The sequence below is a fragment of the Macaca thibetana genome, chromosome 3 (assembly GCF_024542745.1).
Source record: "Macaca thibetana thibetana isolate TM-01 chromosome 3, ASM2454274v1, whole genome shotgun sequence".
NCBI classification, from domain to species: domain Eukaryota; kingdom Metazoa; phylum Chordata; class Mammalia; order Primates; family Cercopithecidae; genus Macaca; species Macaca thibetana.
The window spans coordinates 44,199,633-44,220,187 of NC_065580.1; the positions used below are offsets into that span (position 1 = coordinate 44,199,633).

The 20,555-nt window shown below is 36.7% G+C and overlaps 1 protein-coding gene across 1 annotated transcript in view; it reads right to left on the reverse strand.

Annotated features, from left to right (window-relative positions):
• Positions 1–1,305: 1,305 nt before the first annotated feature.
• The window catches only part of MDFIC (MyoD family inhibitor domain containing), a 91,631-nt gene continuing 72,381 nt past the window's right edge, over positions 1,306–20,555 (reverse strand). The window contains exon 5 of the mRNA XM_050785143.1: positions 1,306–4,328. Within this exon, the coding sequence (XP_050641100.1) occupies positions 4,081–4,328 (248 nt within the window). The 3' untranslated portion in view covers positions 1,306–4,080. The remainder of the gene's footprint in view (positions 4,329–20,555) is intronic.

Here is a 20,555-nt window from a genome sequence, read left to right on the forward strand (position 1 = left end):
AGTAAACACTGGCAGGTTCACTGTTGAAACTGTTTTCTCACGGGAGGTGCCAAACTTCTTCCCTGGGTTGAAACTTCTTAAGGGTTATGTGACTTTCTTGAGGTGCCTAGTACCAATCCAAGCACAAAGAAAACACTCATCGCGGTTTATTGTATGGGCATATTGGAGATGAAGGGTTGAAAGGATTTTGTTTTAATACCCAATGCTTGATTATAAAAACTATAAATAGTAAGTGTGGAACAAACCCTGTTAATATATTACCCATTGTTTAAAACAAAAATGATATGTTCTGCTGTATTAGTGTAAAAGAAAACAAACTGGATATTATGGTATTTGATGAAATTTTCTGTCACCAGTCAGATTAGATATAACAATCCTACAGACCTACAAATCACAAGTAATTGGAAGGGGCATAAAGGTCTTGAATAATCTGAAAAATAGTCTTATGAATAAATAACTTGGTTAATTAGGCAGTTAGGTAAATCTAAACATTTAAGTATCATTCAAGAAGGCAAGATACAGAGTCTCTGGGCTCAAGTCTTATTTATGTTAGGCAGTGATGTTTGACTCTTATAACATTAGAATCTAGGGCACTGACAGAGTTTGTATGGATAAAGAATGGAAAGTTATTACATAAGGTTGCCTTGGTTACTCCTTGAACTGCTCAGATAACATTGACTACCCAGGTGAGGAAAATGGATACAGTTGATACACTGTAAAAATGAAAAAATAACTTTCTAAATAAAAAGTCTTCTCCTAAATAAAGTCATACTGTACTGTTTTAGTTAGATGCTAACTGCAAAGCATTTACAAAAATTGTGCCACTATATGCCCTACATGGAAATTCTTCTGATTTATTTTTGAGTGAAATTCATTAAATCTAAGACTCAATTTCATAGATGTTCGAGCGTTTTTGCATTGGTTTTTAATCTCGGCACATATTGTAAAATTACCTTAGTTTTTCTAAGTGGAAATATAGTTCCAAAGTAAATAAATGAAATTAATTTACTAAAACGATGTAAAAAACTTGTATTTTGACATATTATAAATTTTTAAAAGAACACTATGTTTTGAAATCACATGTCAATGATCATTTACACCATAAACTGATGGATATTTTTCATAGTTCATTTATGGACATGAGTCATGTGATTTACATAAGAAGACTCGGAAATCTTCAGACAGGGATGAAACGGGATAAAGACAACATACAGGTTTTAACTTATGGTTGAATTCTTTCAAATATTAGTCAATATGTCAATTAGATATAAACATATGGTAAAGCAAAATAAAGAACTCATTTTAAAAAATTTTCAAAATAGTGTATTCAGGATAATACAAGTCCAGTTTTAAAACATTTTAAAAGCCTTTCCACATTTAAAAGGACACTGCCTATAACTATAAATTCTAGCACTTAGTCATGATAGCCATACAGTTCAACAAAACATTTTACATTAAGAAATCATAAGATATATTGAAACTATTTTCACATTTGCCTACTTTTCCTTTTTCTGTCTTCCTTTTAATTATACAAGATATTTTATGGAATGACTGTCTGGAGAAGACAAGAGGAAACGTACTATGAACATAAATACAAAAATAAAATTCTGGTATCCATTAACATTCTCTGTTATGGAGAAACATTATTTCAAATGTGCTAATATTTTCATCACAAATTGTGGCAGTATATGTTTAAATATTAGACTAATCACTTGGTTGAAAAACTGCATATAAAAAGCCAAATATTCTAACAATTCCAGGTCATTAGGAGGTTTCATGTGTCTATAAACAGATGATATTCTCACATCCTAACATATGAGCATAAGTTAATTTTGGGTATATGTAAATATTTAGATTGTGGCTACTGTAAAATAGTACAAAGATTTCCTTATATTTTATGTAACAAATGAATTAAGTTCTTTAGAGGAGAAAAATGAAGACAGTTATTTACCAGAATTATATTCAGATCCCCAAATTTAAAGGTTTTGTATGTGTGTATGTACGTATAAGTAGCAATAAAAGAAAGATTCAAAAGTTTGCTAAGTTTTTTCTTTTTTAAGCCCTTTAAGTAATGATATAACTAGAAACTAGGTTTCATCTCAAAGGAAAAACCACAGGTGATATTCTCATGCTTCAGGTTAAAAACCTCTCTTAAAAGGCTAGGTTTGTGAAAGGCTTCCTAAAATTATGCTTCTGTTGTTACTATCAATGTGATATTCAGCCAGAAAAATTAAAAATAATTATTAATCTCAAAGCATACTTTCAAAATTTCTACAAAGAAGTATATTAAATCAAACCAAACTACAATTTTAGAGAGATCAAACTGAGTAGGAGAGTGCATGGTATGAAAATTTACTCTCCCTTTCATCTAAGCCACACAGTCTCTACGTCTCAATAACTATATAATTAGTCTTGTAATTGACTGATTTCTTTGCACTTAAGGATCATTATAACCTGCCATATTAGTTTAATTTAACATAAAGTTGTAATACAGGAATCTGGTCACAGTAGTGGATGTCTAGATTTCTTCTGCTTTGAAAAGAATGATTTCCATTTATCTGTGTTTACAAAAAATAGCAATGCTTAAGAAACAAACCAAAGTAAACAACTAAAATGCTCTCATCCCAAAAAGACCTAAAGCTCTCAAATAAATGAGAGCCTTTGAATAACTCAGAACACTGGGATTTTAATATTAAAAATTTCCCAATTTAAATGAAATGTGTCAGAGTACTCAATCTTCTTTATTAAATAGAGCTATTTTACTAAGGCATTATGTTTTCATCAAAAAAGTATGATAACATTTAAATTATGTGTAAGAAAATGCATACTTTTATTAATTTAAACTTTATAGCTTTTTTAAAAAGCTGTATTACTGCAACTAATAACAAAGGATGCTGAAGGCACTGTTCTTTTAACTGGTTAAGTGCAGGCACGATTTAGGGTGTCCATCTAAAACTTTGTCAAAAATTGAAATAATTCATTTAAATACCAGATGAATCACTCATTCTAAGAGCGTCTTCAAATGCCACATTCTCCCTGAAGCCTTCCTGAATATTCTGGTAGCAATTTTCTGCGTATTCCAACAGCTTTTTGAGTTTATGTCTCTTATAATCCTCACTTCAGTATGCCTTGTGGTATGGTTCATTCTTTACAGACCTCCTTAGTCTGCTAAATCTCATGTTTCTGTGGACAGGAGTGGAACTGTATCTATCTCCACAGTCTGAGGAAGAGAGTCTACACAGTAGGCATTCAGCATCTGTTAAACAAGCGGAGAAGGTAAGGGAGAGAGATCAGCACTGGTTCCCAACTATTATGTGGATTTGTTTCCTAAAGTTTCTTTTAAAATAAAGACTGGTTTATTTATTTACATATTTATTTATTTATTTAGAGATGAAGTCTCGCTCTGTCACCCAGGCTGGAGTACAGTGGCACAATCTCAGCTCACTGCAACCTTCAACTCTTGGTTCAAGCAATTCTCCTGCCTCAGCCCCCCAAGTAGCTGGGATTACAGGCACCTGCCACCACATCCGGCTAATTTTTTGTATTTTAGTAGAGACGGGGTTTCACCATGTTGCCCTCGCTAGTCTCGAACTCTGAGCTCAGGCAGTCTGCACACCTTGGCCTCCCAAAGTGCCAGGATTACAGGCGTAAGCCACTATGCCTGGCCAAGACTGCTTTCTTTTAATCACGAATAGATACATATCAAATAAACTGCCAGGTTTAAATACTCACTGAAAAATAATATATTTGGAGCAAAGGGCTCCTGAGAATGGTTAGAAGAAACAGAAATACCAGTAAAAAGGAGAAGACATTTAACATTTGGGGAGGGGGGTGTCAAAATGTCCCTAAGTTATTGTAACATATTAAGAAGTTTGTAAAACTAGTTAAAGTAGTTAAAATTTCACATATTAAACCATGTAGATTCAGTTAAAGTAAAAAGGCTTTCAGAGATTATTACAATAATGAGTTAACAGTGCAAATTCCATGTTGTTTCATGAGAATCTTACAATGTGCTTTTCTTCCCCCCAAAAGTAAATTTTTAAACACTCTCCAGTTTTAACACAAACAAAAGATAAATATTTATGAAGGAAAACAAATTCCACAGCATTCCATACAGATTTCCAAGCAGTCTGATGATTCACAACAGGCATCCATGATGCCACAGTCCATATCACAAGGGCAGTTACAGTCATCCCCCATCTCATCTCCACAGCAACAGCAGCAGGCTTCTGAGGTGCAGATGCCACAAGACGCTTGTCCCAGGACAATATTGCAAAGGGTCAGGAATTCGCAGAACAAGCAAGCCAGGATACAGTGGACGCAACAATCTTCATTTTCAGTGGTAAGGAGACCATGTAGTGAGAAAAAGGAGGAACACAACATGGTTATCAATAGATTCAGTAAGAATTGAGCAAAATAGTTAAGTCATCCACAACCCAAATGAAGTTTGCTTTGTGAGCTGGAAGCTCAAAAAGGAGCTTAAGTTAAACTCTAGATGAGTGATCTTTAGAAGTAGATACTTAGTTCGAAAAAAAAAAAAAAAGTATTGTGTGTATGCACATGTGTTCACATGTGTTAATTACTCTCACAAACTGTGCAATGGCTCTTGGTCCTAGATACCACTTCTCTATGCTTCTTATCCACCTTTCTATATGCTATTGCTCTTTATAACACTGGACTAAAACAATTGCATTTTAGTTATTAAAGTCCTTCAGAAATAGAAATTTCCTTCAATTGCTCCACCCCACCTGCTCTAAAATTGAAAAAGAACAAATTTACATATGAAATATTTGATGTATTATTGAAAAATTAATTCAATAGTTAAACCAGAATCCATTAAGACTTCACTTTCCAATACAAATGATTCAATATCATGGTTTTAGGCCTTTTATTTCACAAATATTAAATAAAAACAGTGAGACTCTCTGGTTGGGTCCAACTATTGTTTCTAGAAGGGTTCTTCTGCCTACTTCTGACAAAGGAATTTATACCTTAGCAAATGTGAATAATGACACAGTAACATTGCTTTCCCACTTCCTTTGGTGGCAAAGAACTTTAACATCTCTGTTACCTCCTGACACATCTCTAATAATGCCTCTCTAAACAACAATGTTCACTAAACTTCATAAACTGATAAAGTTGAGAAATCAAACAGATTATAATTTAATAAATTTACATTCTAATGTTCTAATGTCCATTTCTTTATAATTCTGGGGCAAGTGAAAGGAGTAATGGAAGGAAATTTCTATTTCTAGATAACTTTAACACATGTAATAACATCATTTAAAACCAATGTTATAAGACAATTGCCTCATATCAGAAATAGTTGTGAATTTTTACCAGAATTAATTCTGGGTTATTTTGTGTGGGTTCCTTGTTTTTTGTTTTTGTATTTTGTATAATATAAGTTTTAATAAGAAGATTCCACTTCCTACAATAGCGATAAGGCACAACCACCCCACCCTCTTCCCATTGTCACATGTCCTTTGTGTTTCTGTATTTGGCATTAAAATTAAGTGCCTTTGATGGAGTGTCAGCAAACTGTGAAAACCAAAGATGAAGGAAAGAAAACCAGCTTGTTGCATGGCAGCCATGCTATAATACAAAATCATGCACTTCTCTATAGAATGCCATATAACTGCATGTAGATGAGAATTGACAGAATTCCTCTACTACAGATTCCTCGGCTACAAATGCTTCAGGTAAGGAAAAACCAACACCAGCGTACCTACGGCAGTCTCTTAACTCTACAGGCCTATACCTAAGCATCCCATCATAAACTCCCTAACTCCTTGAACACCTCTCTGTTTCTCTGCAGATTCTAACTTTGTAGAGAATTCAGAGGATGAAAGGAGAAAATGTGGAAACACAGTCATACACTCCACCTGCCAGATGGTGAAAAGGAGGAAGGGGCAGAGAGAACTCAAAAGGGAATTTCCAGAGTTGTGTTTGCAGAATTAAAGGCTAAAAGGACACACTGTTCTTTCCTTTTTTTTTAGTGCCAAGCCCACTTTTACATATGATGGTCCATGCAGCAATTGGAAAAACAAAAACAGAGTTGTGAGAGTTTTCAGGTTTCTCCATCTTCCCCTAATATTGATTTCTGGTAGTAACAAATCATTTCAGGGGAACTCTAAAATCAGCCTACATGAATAAAGGCCCATGACCTTACAACGTTCTGGATTTGTAGACAGTGTCCGTGGTTTCCCTTTATCAACACTATTTCCATACTTTCATCTCAGCATCTGTCTTATATGACTCAATTCAGTTGAGTTTTTCCAGAATTACATTATCATAATGATTTGTAAAATATTTGAAATGTTATAAACAGCTAGCTTCATTATGACTTAGAAGATATTGTTTAACTGGCATCAAGCCAGTTTTATTCAATGTACCTTCAAGTGAATATCCATATTATCTAATTCCAATAATACCTCACTGAGACCTTAACTTTCTATTCCACCATGCAATGCTTAAATATCAAGATTGAGAGAGGGACTCAACAAAAACCCACTTGACATTGAAGAACCTTTAACAGAATGTTTTTAAAAGCCTAAGAGTAGTTATTGATTATGTAAATTATTTATATACTAGTCATAAAATTTATCAGACATAGAACTACATATAATGGGTCTATCCATTTTAAAGGGGAAAGAATGTCTTGTCCAGTCTTAGAAATAGATGGTTACAATATTTTTGAAGCCTCCTTTAGTCCCTTCCTGAATCCACTTTCCTCTCCATAGAAGTAACCACTGTCTTAAATATTAAATATTAAATGATCTTTCCCTTGCTCTTTATTGTATTTTTCACAGCAGTACATGTGTACACACCCCTAAAAAATATACCAGAATGGAAAGTATACTTTACAAATTGCTGTGAGTAGCATCTTCTGCTCAACATCCTGCATTTGAGATTTATCTATGTTGATTCGTGTAGCTGTAGTTCACTCATTTTCCAGGTGCATAGTATTCCACTGAATTAATAGCCAATGATTGATTTATCCATTCTATTATTTTTTATTTTTCTTTTTTGAGACAGAGTCTCACTCTGTCACCCAGGCTGGAGTACAGTGGCACAATCTTGGCTCATTGCAACCTCTGCCTCCCAGATTCAAGCGATTTTCCTGCCTCAGTCTCCCCAGTAGCTGGGACTACAGGTGCCTGCCACTATGCCTGGTTAATTTTTTGTATTTTTAGTACAGACAGGGTTTTACCATGTTGGACAGGCTTATCTCAGACTCTTGACCTCAGGTGATCCACCCGCCTTGGCCTCCCAAAGTGTTGGGATTACAGGCGTGAGCCATTGTGCCCAGCCTCATTCTACTATTTATGGATATTTTGGTCATCACCAGTGTTGTTGCTGTTCCTAACATGGCTGTTCTTAACATTGCTGTTTGAAACAATCTTATCCAGGTCTCCTAACATACATGTTACGTAGCCAGCAGTAGGATGGTTGGGTCACAGGCTTGCTCATCTTTAATCTTATTAGATAATGCCAAATTTGTTCCCAAGATTGTTGCTCCAAAATTTAGTCCCACAAACTAAGTATGAGAGTGCTCATTCTCCACATTCTCACCAATCTTTGAAACCATCACAATTTAACATGTGCAAGTTGTGTGTGAAATGGTATCTCATGGTGGTTTTATTTTGCCTTTCCTTGTTTCCTAATAGGTTTGGACATTTTTTCATGTTCATCGGCCATTCATGTTTTCTCTTCTTTGAAGTGGGTGTTCGGCATGTTCATGTTTTTCCCTAACTTTTATATTGGGTTGCCTCCTTTTTCTTACTAATTTGTAAAAGTTTTTCAGATATTCAAGATACTGGTCCTTTGTTAAATATGACCGTCTTCTATCAGAATGTGACTTAATTACAATAAACTAACAAAAGGGAGATAAGTTAACTTTTGGACTCAGAGAGTTTAAGGTGAGGAAGGGAAAGCCAAATTAAATCTTGTTTGATAACACTGGATATGGGATTACATGGCTGAGGAAGTTAAGTGGCAAAGAGAAAAATCTGATAGCTGATCAGCAAAAAGGAGGAGAGGTGTTAGTAAGATTTGATAGCAGAATGAAACAAAAAAGTTTTAGTGTCTGATTCAAAACAAGGAACTCAGCTATGCCAATGACAGAAAGGGGGAAGAAACCAATAAGCAATCAGAAGAGAGAGATTGGATGTGATTGGTGTGAGATCAATAGCCTTGAGGATGAAGAGAGATGGGCGTGACATTCCAAACTAAACCACTAGTTGCCTCCCATAGGATATATTCATTTGAGAATTAATATTTCTTCCAGATTTTACACTATAATGACACATGTCATGAAGATTTTAAAAGTCTTAAGCCAAGAAATGAATCTGTTATAACTCCTACTTTAGTAAACAAGATTTACAAATTAATTTGCCTGTTAAAATATCATTTTATTTTTAGTAGACAAAGAATATTTTTTAAGTTCTTAGGTCTAAATAGATCAAACACTCCTTTGCTAACTTCTCTTCTTCAACAAAACCTGTTTTCTATAACTGATTGGTGTAAGTGGTTACTTTACTAGAATGGGAGCTCTAGCTTTAATGCAGGAGAAGTATTTACTTGCTGTTTTCAAAATTGAGAAACATATTATCTTAAAAGTAGAGATGTTTTCATCAATTTTTCATTTTTTTTTAAAATGGAAACTTACTTTGTACTAAACTCCCTTTTAAGGTCTTTATAAATATTGATTAATTTTATTCTAATAATACTCCTAAGAAGTCATACCAGTATTATGCGTATTTTACCAACACAGAGACTGATTCACAGAAAATTTAGGAAATTTTCCCAAGGTCATAGAGCGAGTGAGTAGCAGAAACAGGATCAGGACCCAGACAGTTAACCTCCTGAGACCATGCTCTCAGTCAGCAAGCTATGCTGCTGTTACAGGAGTGGGTCACTTCTGACACTGGGATAATGCTCCTTGGAGGAAGATCAGTTACAAATCCAAAATTTTCTGCTGATTTGTTTTGTTCATCTATCTGTTTGTAGCCTTGGTTCATGTTCCTTTTCTTTTTTAAAAATTATTCTGAATTTTAGTTTTAACAAAAAGTTGAAAGTAAATGTTACCCTTCAATATGTAAGAACAAAGTCATCACTAAGTTGAAGAATTAATAAACTGCCAGTTGCATTGTTAAAATAGACATAAGAGAGAAGGCAGTGTGGAGAGAGATGATGTCTCAATCAAAAGAAACAAATCTATAAATTTAAAACATAAATTTAAGGACTGTAGCTACATGATCAAGAGCTCCATATGCAATAGCTCTTCATGTAAATATTAAAACTTACAAAATGGAGACATTGTTTTAAAACATAAGTCCTTTATAATTTACTAGAAAAGTACTCTGGGTTACTCTGAAAAACCAAATCTATTAACAGGCATCTAAAGAAGCCGCAAACCAAAATGCATTTACAAGCTCATAGAGATGTTAAACAAGATGTACCAGAAACACATTCATATTCTTATTTTTTAAATAGAGAAATATCTAGAAATTACAACAAAAATTAGCCAAAAAAGGTTCCTTAAATCCTACCAAATCTTTAAATGATCTGATTGTTATTCCTTGCCAAAAATCTTTTTTTTTTTTTTTTTTTTTTTTGTGGGTCTCTTTATAAAACCCTTCTATTTGTAACCTTCTATTTCTGTCATAGTTTGACTGTGACTCAGGGTAATGAAAAGGTTAAAATAAACTAAGAAAAAACAGTTGTTATAGTTTCTATCCCTGCCACTGCCAACAGGAATCAAGAATCATAAAAGGCATGATAATGATGGTTCTATTTGAGGCAAAGAGAAGATCATAAGAATGATCAAACTTAAGAAGGCTTGAATAGAGAAACAAACTTTTTTTTAAAAAAATGGGTCCTCTGCATCCATGTGGCTTGCAGTCAGGAATCATCTTTTTCCCCGTTCTTGAGATTTCAGTTTTTATGGTTTTATTCAGTCAGTATTTACAGTTTTTGCCAAGACTGTTTAACCTCTGAGAAGTCCACTGGGTTCTGGGAAAGGTGCCTGTCCAAAACTGGGCCAAGCAAGAATTGCACAATTCAGTGTACTTAGAGGAGAACTCAGCACAAGACTGGCAGCTACTGTAAATTTAGGAAAACAAAGTAACACTTCAGAAGCCAAGTAGCTAAAAGGAGAGCATAAAAGGAAATCTTTACCATGTTTGATTTAAAAAGCAAAACAAAACCACAAAAGCTGTGATGAATTACTGAAGACACAACCCCAAACAACATCTTTGAGTGCTACAAAAGGTCATCAATGTTATGCTCAGGCAGCTGGCCTATTACCTGGAGAGCTCCTAGCTCCTCCACAGCATTAAAGTAACAATTGGAACTGACTTCAACAGCATCTTAGAAGTCTGGTGACAATGTCTGTGACTGATCCCAGGAACTCTGTGCTGCTTAAAATGAGAGTGAAGACTAGCTTTTGTAAAAACAAGTAAGTTGATAATGAAATTATCCCAAATGATACTGATACCTGATCAATATGTGGCCAAATTACACCAGGGGATATGAAGAATGCAGTTTATCAAAGTGAAAGGAACCCTGATTGAGTCACCAGAAAACTACACAATAAACTCAGCTCTCCTCTAAACAAGCCTCTTTTATCTCTTTCATTTCCTCCTTTTAAGATGTGGTATGACAGGTGCTCTGAATTTCCTGGAACAGAGATACCAAACAGCTACAGTGGAGTACAGGAAAGCACAGACAGCAGAGAATTCGGAGAATAACCCACAACCCATTTTTAAGAGAATACAGATTGAATGGGTCTTATCTCATTTCTAATAAAGTTTCCTATGAAATAAGATGCTTGAAAGTACTTTCTTAATCAAATCCCCATCATGTAAGTTACATGCTGAGAAACAATGGTTTATTAGCATTTATCAGGCCAATAATATGCCAAACAAAGACCGCGGATTAGAACATGAGCAATAAGAGTTACGTGTATTTAATAATTTAGGAAATTGCTTTGAGGTCAAACCTGACTCTGTAGCTTTAAGATCAATGCCACAGAGCACCCCCAGTTGTTCCCCATTCTTTAGCTGCTATGACTATCATCTGCCCAGTGGTGGTATAACAGGACTCTGTGCAAAAGTCTGACTAGGTGAAGGCTTTCCTCTTCCTAGATACTGCTTTACTGCGACTGTTCTTTCCCAATAGGAAAATCAAAAAGCAAGCTAGAAGCGGGCTGTGGTTATCCTGAATCACAGCCGAGATGGCTAAGTGAGCATCTAGCCTCTGTAAAAACCCAGCTGCGAGGGACCAGACACAGACATCTCTGGGGAGTTCTGCTCCTCAAGTGTGTGTGGGGGTGGGAAATGTTTACTAATACCACACGGTAGCTCAGCTCCAAGTAGCTCTGTGTCTCCAAGACAGAGGACGTACAGCACTTCTGGCCAACAGCCCTAGCCTGACCTGCTGCCTGAATAAACTGGCCTAAAGTGAGCCTCCTACACAGAACGCTCTGGCACAAAACTCTCCCGAGAGGCCACACATCTTAGCCAGAATCCAGTCAACATTTTCCTAGTGGGGAACAAAGTGAGCTGGGTCAGGAGGTAAAAAGAAAGTTAGAGAAGAGCTACGTTTTCCACTGCAAGACAAAGAAAACCATACTTTGGGAAATTGAACAATAATCTTTACTATTATCTTTCCTCTCAACAAAGTCAAAAAGAAACTAGGAAAAAACACAGCACTGCTCTCCCACACCCCACAAAGTGACTCCTCAATTAGTTTCCTACCACATGTGCAAATCCTAGAATCCATCTCCATCCTATGGGAGGTGATTTTGTATTTTAAATGACAGCAAGTGGATAGCACAGATTTTTTTCCTTCTATATGTTTACCTTGTTGCCTGATCTGTGGTTGATTCCTTAAATATTCCAAACTCTCAGAGAGATCGAATCCAGTAATTGTTGGTCATGACTTAACTCTAGCACTGGTTAAGTAGTCCTTTCTAAAGAGATGCATTTTACAAAGTCTAGGAAGCTAGACTGGGGGGAGGTAGTTCACGCCTGGAATCCCGAGGTGGGCAGAATCCCAAGGCGGGCAGACCCCTTGAGCCCAGGAGTTTGACTACCGTGGGCAACATGACAAAACTGTTTCTATCAAAAAAAAAAGAAAAAAAAATAGCTGAGTATGGTGGCGAGTATCTGTAGTCTCAGCTATTTTGGGGAGCGGGTAGGGATGGCGGGGGGTGGGGTGCTAAGGTAGGAAGATCACCTGAGCCCCAGGAGGTCGAGGCTGTAGTGAGTCATAATCATGCCACTGCACTCCAGCCTGGTGTCAGAATGAGACCCCATCTCAAAAGCAAAACAAAGTCCAGGAAATATGTATATACACACATACACTAGATAGGTAGATCTCAGAAAATATTTTAATTCTTAGAAGCTTAACACAGAAATCTGAAGAGAGGTAAAAGTTTAGTTATTGGAAGTGCTTATTTAAATTCTTTTACCTAGAAAGTCAGTTTTTGGGCAGAAAGGAGGGAAACAAAGACTAGAAAATATCAATGGTGCAAATAATATTTACATTCACTTACTGAATCTCTACATTTTAAGATCACAAGCTTAATAGCTGGTAATAACATTACTGTCCTCATAGGGTTATGATGAAGATTAAAAGAGATAATGCACATTAAGTACTTAATAAAGGATTTAACATGCAAGTGCTTACTAAATATTATTACTGTGACAGCTGTGAAGTTGATAGCAAAATATTTATTCCAGGAAAACCACACCTCTCCACCTACCTATGTTCCATTTACTCTGGTTACCACACTGACATAGGGCCATTCTATTTTAACCTAAGGAGGTTTGTAAAAGACTCTGACCACAGCTCAAACACTTGAAAGAATGAACCAAGAAGGCAACTCTAAGAAACAGAATTTGCAGAGGAGTGAAGCATCAACCTACCCAGAGAGACTTAGTAACCTTGTGTTTGGCTACAGCAGATGATTTAAAAATAATAACCTATTTTTTCCATATTTCAATTATTATCTATTTATCTTTTCCAGAGACTAGAAAGCAAAAACAGTAAAACTATACTTTACTGGAACCTATTCGGTGCTGGCTATTTTCAGTTGGCCAGTTGAAATACTTCTAATATAACAAGTTTAAATAATAACAAAGTTGAATATAATTTCTGGATAATAAAATATACTTTAGATCTTAAACACATTTTCCTAGAAAGGATCAATGTGCAACAGTTCACTCAAGTTGGTAACAATACCATTTATGGCTACGACAAAAATACATGCAAGTACATCGTCTAGTTTTAATGAAAATGCATATTGGGGTCAAAATAATCCAAAATATCTCTCCCAAATGCTTAATATATTTTCCAATTTTATTTTCCCAACTGTGTTTATTGCACAGTTCACATTTCAGCTTCATCTCTTTTTCATTTGTCCTTGGCATATACATTGTGCAAGTTACAAATGAAAATAAACCAGTTTTGTCTTGTTAACAAAACTTAAACCATAATGTACCCACTGGGTGATTCTGTAAAACGTGATGATGATGATGATGATGATGATGATGATGATGATGATGATGAGTAAAATAACACCCTGGTCATATCCAATGTTTTCCATCACTGATATTAGCCTATTATAGAGATGCACAGGGTTGGCTAGGCCACCTAGGACATAAGGTCTTTATGGCAGCATGGGAGGAAACAAATACACTAAAAGAAGGCTGACTGATGCTGACAATATTCACACGACTGGGATCATACACAACAATTCTCCAGGCACTTGACCAGCCAGGGCTCAGCAAGAGTCCAAAGGGCACTTTTGCAATCCAAAGGGCTGAGAGGTCCCCAGCAGTGACTGTTCCTGTAGGACCCCTGGAGGCAGGGGCAGCATCCCCAGCAGGAGGTGCAGACCTCACACAGGCAGGAGGAGCCTCGCCTGAGAAGACCCAGGATGCACTCCCCAGCCCCTACAGAAGAGACAGGCCCCAACCAAAGAAGCACAGCGGTCTAACAGACAGGCCAGGCAAGATGAAGCGAAGCAAGCAGAGTGAAATGTTACAGCGAAATGAGACACCAGAGCACGTTTCAAAGCAGTGCACAGGAGGTAAATCCTATTATTTATGGAATTAATTTGTGAATCAACGATGGCATTGTTACTCTTTGCACATCCCTCCCTCTCCACCCATGTTATCTACTAATACCATTTGATTTTTTTAAGGCACTATTGCAAGCCTCAGATGAACAGGACAGCATGACATTGAAATTATAAGGTATAAATACCTCCGCCTTCATTTAGTGTACAAACAATTCCAGAGCCAAAAACAATCTATGAACATGTTGTTTGCAAGTATACTCTAAAATTGTTGAAAACAGATAAACCTAGTTTTCTCATGCAATAAAAATTTTGTGGCCTGGTGTATTACTACTTTAAACTGGGGAAAATAAGATAAAAATTAAAACCCTCTTCCTGAGGTGCTTCCAAATTCCCTGCGTTTCATCTGAGCCACCCCCTAACTGAGTTATTCCTGTCACAGCTCATTACCTCCTATTACATTTAGGCAAGCTAATTCCAGAACTACAAAAAGAAAGGGTTGTAAGTGTCTGTGGTTGTTACTGCTGTTTGTTTGGTTTAAATAAGGCTATTAGCAACAGGGACACAACATAGTGGGGGCACAAAAACAAAGGTATTTCAATTAATGATCACCCTTCCATCTTCATAAGTGGCAAAGACAGCCAAGTATTAGTGTATGTATAGGGACTGTGATGCTGGAAACTTAAAACCAGCTTTTTGGTCTTGGCTCTGTCACTACTTGGCTGAGTGAGTATTTTGAACAGGTCATTTCACTTGGTGTCGACACACATACAAGGAAAGGGAAAATGCTCTCTAAGTCTGTGTCAAGCTCTAAAGTTCTAGGAATATATAATCTATTTTCTATAACCAACAGATAGTTAAATCTAGCACAGGGCATTTTCTTGGCCTTGAACAGGACCATTACTGGGTTTAATGCAATATTCAAAACAGAACGGAAAGTTAATTAATGCTGAATACAAGTTGACTGTAAGTTGGCTAAGCCCCAGGAGCAAATAGCCATACTGTGCAGAACCCCACAAAGACAGGGCCTTGCCTGCCTTGTCGTAGATACTGAATGTGGGCCTGGAAAGTAGGCGTCAGATAAATGATGGCTAATGGTCAAAGTGTAAACTGTGTACTCTGGTCCATTAAAGACATTAGAGGCACATGGAATTAGCCACAGAAGACTCTCTAAGAGTGCTGAGTTTATAGGAAGTGGAAAAAAAAATGGAATAAATACAGTCTTCATTCCTAACCAGCACAGGAGCCTGAAGACAATGCCTTCATAGTCAAATGTTCATTCAACAAGTCTTCATTGAGCATTTGACTACAAGTCAGATTCTGCCCAAACTTTAGAGACAAAGATTAAGGAACGTAAAGTGTAGGTAAATAAAAATATAGTTACGATACAGTGTGATAACTGTTGTGATTTGGACAAACACATCGTGCTGGTGGAGTAAGTAATGAGTACATTTATTTCGTTTTTTGGTCCTTTTTTTCTTTTCTCTTTGTGGAGAACAGCTTCTCACTACATTGCCCAGACAGGTCTTCAACTCCTTGGGTTCAGGCTATCCTTTTGCCTCTGCCTCCCTAAGTGCTGGGATTACAGGCATGAGCTACTAGGAGTATAGGCGTGAGCCACCATGCCCAACTGGAGTAAATAATGAGCAAGGAGTGTTACATAGTAAGTGCTTCGCAGGCATTACCTCTGCATCACAGACAATCTCATAAGGTGAACATTTGGCTCATTTTATAGGTGAGAAACCTGAGGTTCAAAATCCTTATATAGTGGCTTGAGGTGCAAAGCTACTAAGGGGAGTTCTGGTATTCAAATTTAGATCTATGTGATTCCAAAGGTTGTTCTCATCACCAATATATAGTTTCCCATATTTTATTGTATTTTTAAAATTTTTATTTAGCAACATTTTATATAGTGCTTACTATATTTCAGGCACTGCTATAAGTAGTTTATAAATATTTACTCACTAAACTCTTAGAATAATTGTATGAGATAAATGCTATTATTAACCCCATTTTACAGATGAAAGACTGAGGCACAAATGGATGGAATATCCAATATCCAATTCAGACCTGTAAGATGGACCTCTGAAAGGGGAGAGGAGAGAGCATAGGGTAGAAGGAGAAAGTAAGGGTGATTCCTGGGCTATGTCTTAAAGAAGAAGACTATGTTAGATGAAATAAAAGCAAAGATTGTTCCAGTCAGTGGGGAAGTTGTGCAAAGACACAGAGGCAAGCAGACAGTTTTAGAGATGCCAGTGGCTCCATATTTTTGTTGGATCTAAAGACACCAGGTAAACATCTTCAACTTTCCATGTCAGAAATGAGGAAGCAGGAATGGCATGCAGCGATAATACAGTACCAATGGGATCAGGCAGGAGGACTCTGAGGAAATACCAAGAAAGTGGGATTAGCATGCCTTGGTAAGACCTCAGATGAAGCAGTGATGAGAAGAGTGAAGCTTGACTCCCCTGGTTTCTGAAGCCATTTACTAAGGAAGAAATCCAGGAGGAAAAAGAGTTTGGTTTAAAATACATTGAGTGTGAGACTTGCTAAGTCTGGGGATACTCAAATGGAAATGTTCAAGAGGCAGCCAGAGACCATGATCTGGAGTTTGGAGGGTAGTTAGTCCGGGGCTAGGGGATGAAACATGGCTGAAACTGTCATAGTGAATGGGCTTATTCAGCCGCCCAGGGAGAATGTACTCAGTGATGAGGGATTCAAGGTAACAAAAGCATCTAAGGAAGGGAGGAGCTGGCAGAGGAGATAGAGGAGTAAACATGGAAGTAGAAACTCTAGGAAAGGGAGATCCCATGGAAGTGAAAGATAACAATATTTCAAGGTGGTTGTGTCAGATACTGTGTTTGGCCAGATAAATTATAGTGATGTGTTCGGGCTAGAAATGAATAGCAGTGACGTGAAGAGTACTGAAAAGTGAGGGAACAGGGACCACACATGCAGCTATCTTTCCAAGACATCTATTTGTAAACAGAGGGAGAAAACTGAGGATGCAGAGTCCATGAAGAGATACACTCCCACCTATACACACTCTCTACACATACATTTTTAGACAGGAAAGACTTACATATGTTCACTGTTCTCCAGAAGAAAGTTCAAACTGAATGCAGAAAGGGCCACTCAATGGAGTGAGTGTATGAAAAGATGGGCAGTGATGGGGTGTGTACTACAACAGGAAGAGCTGTATCTCCTCCTTTGAATGGAAGGTAAAAACAGGCTCAGAATTAGGTAAGTTTGTGGGTAGGGCCCAGGGTGGAGAGACCCTGAGGAAAAGCTGGATGGCCTCTTCTCCCCCTGGAGAGGGAGGGAAAGTTGCCAAGTGCTTCTTTAAAGAAAACAGCACCAAAATGAGATGGCCGCTGTGGAAAATGGGAGAGGGCAGGTCTGCTTGTCTTTGTAGTTCTCTGCTGTGTCCCCAAACTGTACCTAGAAGATTGTGGCACTTATCTGCCACAGAGTAAGTGCTCGAGAATGATTTGTTGCAGGAATGTGGGACATATTGAAGTTCTGTGGAGGGATTCTGAGGCTCTGTTGAGACCCAAGACCACACATGTGTAGTGATAGTGATTTTTACAGTTATCAAGGTTTTTTCAGGAATGTTTAGCTCCCTAGTATAGACAGGAGTTGAAAAGACAGATAATCCAGATTTTTGGTTCTGAAAGGATGGTATGCAGAATGACAGGGTCATAAGTAAGTCCAATGCTGGATAACGGGAAAAAAAATAACATATGGGAGGCCAGTTTTTTCTGTTTTTTTTTTTTTTTTTTTTTTTTTTTTTGAGACAGAGTCTTGCTCTGTCATCCAGGCTGGAGTGCAGTGGCACAATCTCGGCTCACTGCAACCTCCGCCTCCTGGGCTCAAGCGATTCTCCTGCCTCAGCCTCCCAAGTATCTGGGATTACAGGCATGTGCCACCACACCTGGTTAATTTTTGTATTTTTAGTAGAGACAGGGTTTCGCCATGTTGGCCAGGTTGGTCTCGAACTCCCGACCTCAGGTGATCTGCCCACCTTGGCCTCCCAAAATGCTGGGGTTACAGGCGTAAGTCAGTGTGCCGGGCTGGGAGGCCAGTTTTAAACATATTTATACACATACATATATATATTTTTTCATGATTAATTAGAGTTCAAGAGCCAGTAGCTTCATACTTATTTCTAACTAAGGGTATAATTTTTAAAAGCAACAGGAACAAAAAAACCAAAGGCACTTGATTAAGAAACAAAACAGGACTTCTCTACAAACTCCAGCACACTGGCCTGGGCATACAGCAGACCCTTAATAAACACCTGTTGACTCCATGCAATTCAGTTTTATGGCCTAAGGTAATGATGGCTTTTGGTTTTAGCTTCTCCTGTCACTCCACAGTACACATTTCCTAGGAGATATCTACCATAGATGTTAAAATGTTCTTTCTAAAATAACTACTTTTCTGTCATTCCAAAAATGCAATTTCTGCATCCTTCCCTGAGCATAATTATTAGGAAAAAAATAAACTTCAACTTCTAGTGTCAACTTCAAATTATGTTATGTTATGGTGATATTATTCCCCAAGAGGTCCAGTTCCTCCAGTTTGATTTCCCAAGAGAAGTTATAGTGGAAATTTGGGCAGGTTTAATATTTCTTTGGAAAACTAGTATATTAATCCATTTTGCTCTTTTCTTTCAATTATCTTCACATTTGCCCCAAACTCCTGGATTTCTCAGTCTTCTAAGAGACAACTACTATTTATTTGTATGAATATTTTTTCTCCTTCAAAGTGAGCAGAATGATTAATATCCTTGAGCAAACTACTTAATAATTATTCAATTTTATTCTTCTAATTGCCTCCTACATCCACTTGAGAGGATGTCTACCATCTTCAATTTTTCCCTTCAGTCAAGTATATGAGAGGAAGGAAAGCTGGTACAAATTACCAGAGTCCTGTGTTTGGATGGGGGCCTGAGGCCACACTATGTTGCATATCAATTAAAATCCCATGGGAAGATTTGCCTGAAAACCCTGAAAAATATGTGTCACCAGGTTGTTGACTTCGAAGTACTTCCTCTGTTTTCTCTTGTACTTATTCATGGAAATTTAAATTAAGACTATCTAAATTGTGGCATATAAAACCCAATAAGTTCATTTTCTCCGTTCTTCTGCATCCTGGCATTGCTGGCTATGCATTGGTAAAAGCATCACATTAAAATGCAAACATGAAAACAAGTTACTTAGGGATTTAATATTTAACACAGTTTTTTAAGGTGAGAAATTGAATATGTCCTTTATTATCATTTCAATTTAATGTAAGCAAAAAGAAGCTGTTCAAAAAAAAAAAAATCTGTGTTCTCTGCATTGTGAAAATTACATACAGAAATGCAAATTTATAAAATGTGTATGTTACAAAATAAATTACTTTTACTATAAAGAATGCTTTGGCTTCTGAGGGGCAAGAGCAGGTATTTTTAGTTTTCTGTGGTGTGCCACGGAGATAAAGTATTTTTAAATCCATAAAATAGAATACATAGGATTTTGAAGGAAACCAATTATGTTTAAATACAGGGACACATTCTGAGGAAGGAATCATTAGGTGATTTCATCATTGTATGAACATCAGAGAGTGCACTTACACAAATCTGGATGGTATAGTCAATGACATACTTAGGCTATATGGTATGGCCTATCATTCCTAGGCTACAAAGTTGTTCAGCATGTTACTGTACTGAGTACTGTAGGTACCTGTAACACAATGGTATTTGTATATGTAAACATAGAAAAGGTATGGTAAAAATACAGTGTTCTAATTTTATGGGACCACCATGCTATATGCGGTTCATAATTGAATGAAATGTTATGTGGCCCTATGACTATAGTTGACAATATTAAAGTTGACGTAGAATAAACATGTGCTTCTTTCTAAACACATTAATAACAAGTTCTAGTGGTGATCTGATAAGTACTATTTTAAAAGTAGCAATTGGTATAAATGATACTTCATGATTTCTGCAACAACTTTAATACATGAAAATGTCATCAACAAAGCCACAGGTACTATTAATACCACTGAAGTTTATTGCCTATGGGTATAATTGAGAGAAATACTAAATTTAATTTAAAGTTTATAAATTAGTGAAATTAAGTTGGTTATCTTTTCTCAGACTTAGCATTGGACCCTCCCCCAGTGCTAAGGCCCCGGAGCTGGAGGTTCATAAGTGAATCTTCCTAATACCTTCCTGGTGTATTCAACTTAAACCATCCATATTTTTAAAAATTCCCCTTACAAGAGTTTTTAAGAAATATGTCAACTTTAAACTATGAGGTTCCTTCTATACTATTTTACAATATATTAGTTGAGAATTATACCTATTAATTATAAAAGATTCTCAAAACTATAATAGTTTTAACACTATATGTAAGTAATTTAAATAGCAAAAGCATTTCTAAGAGAATTTAGTATTTCTAAGTTGCTTCAGTTA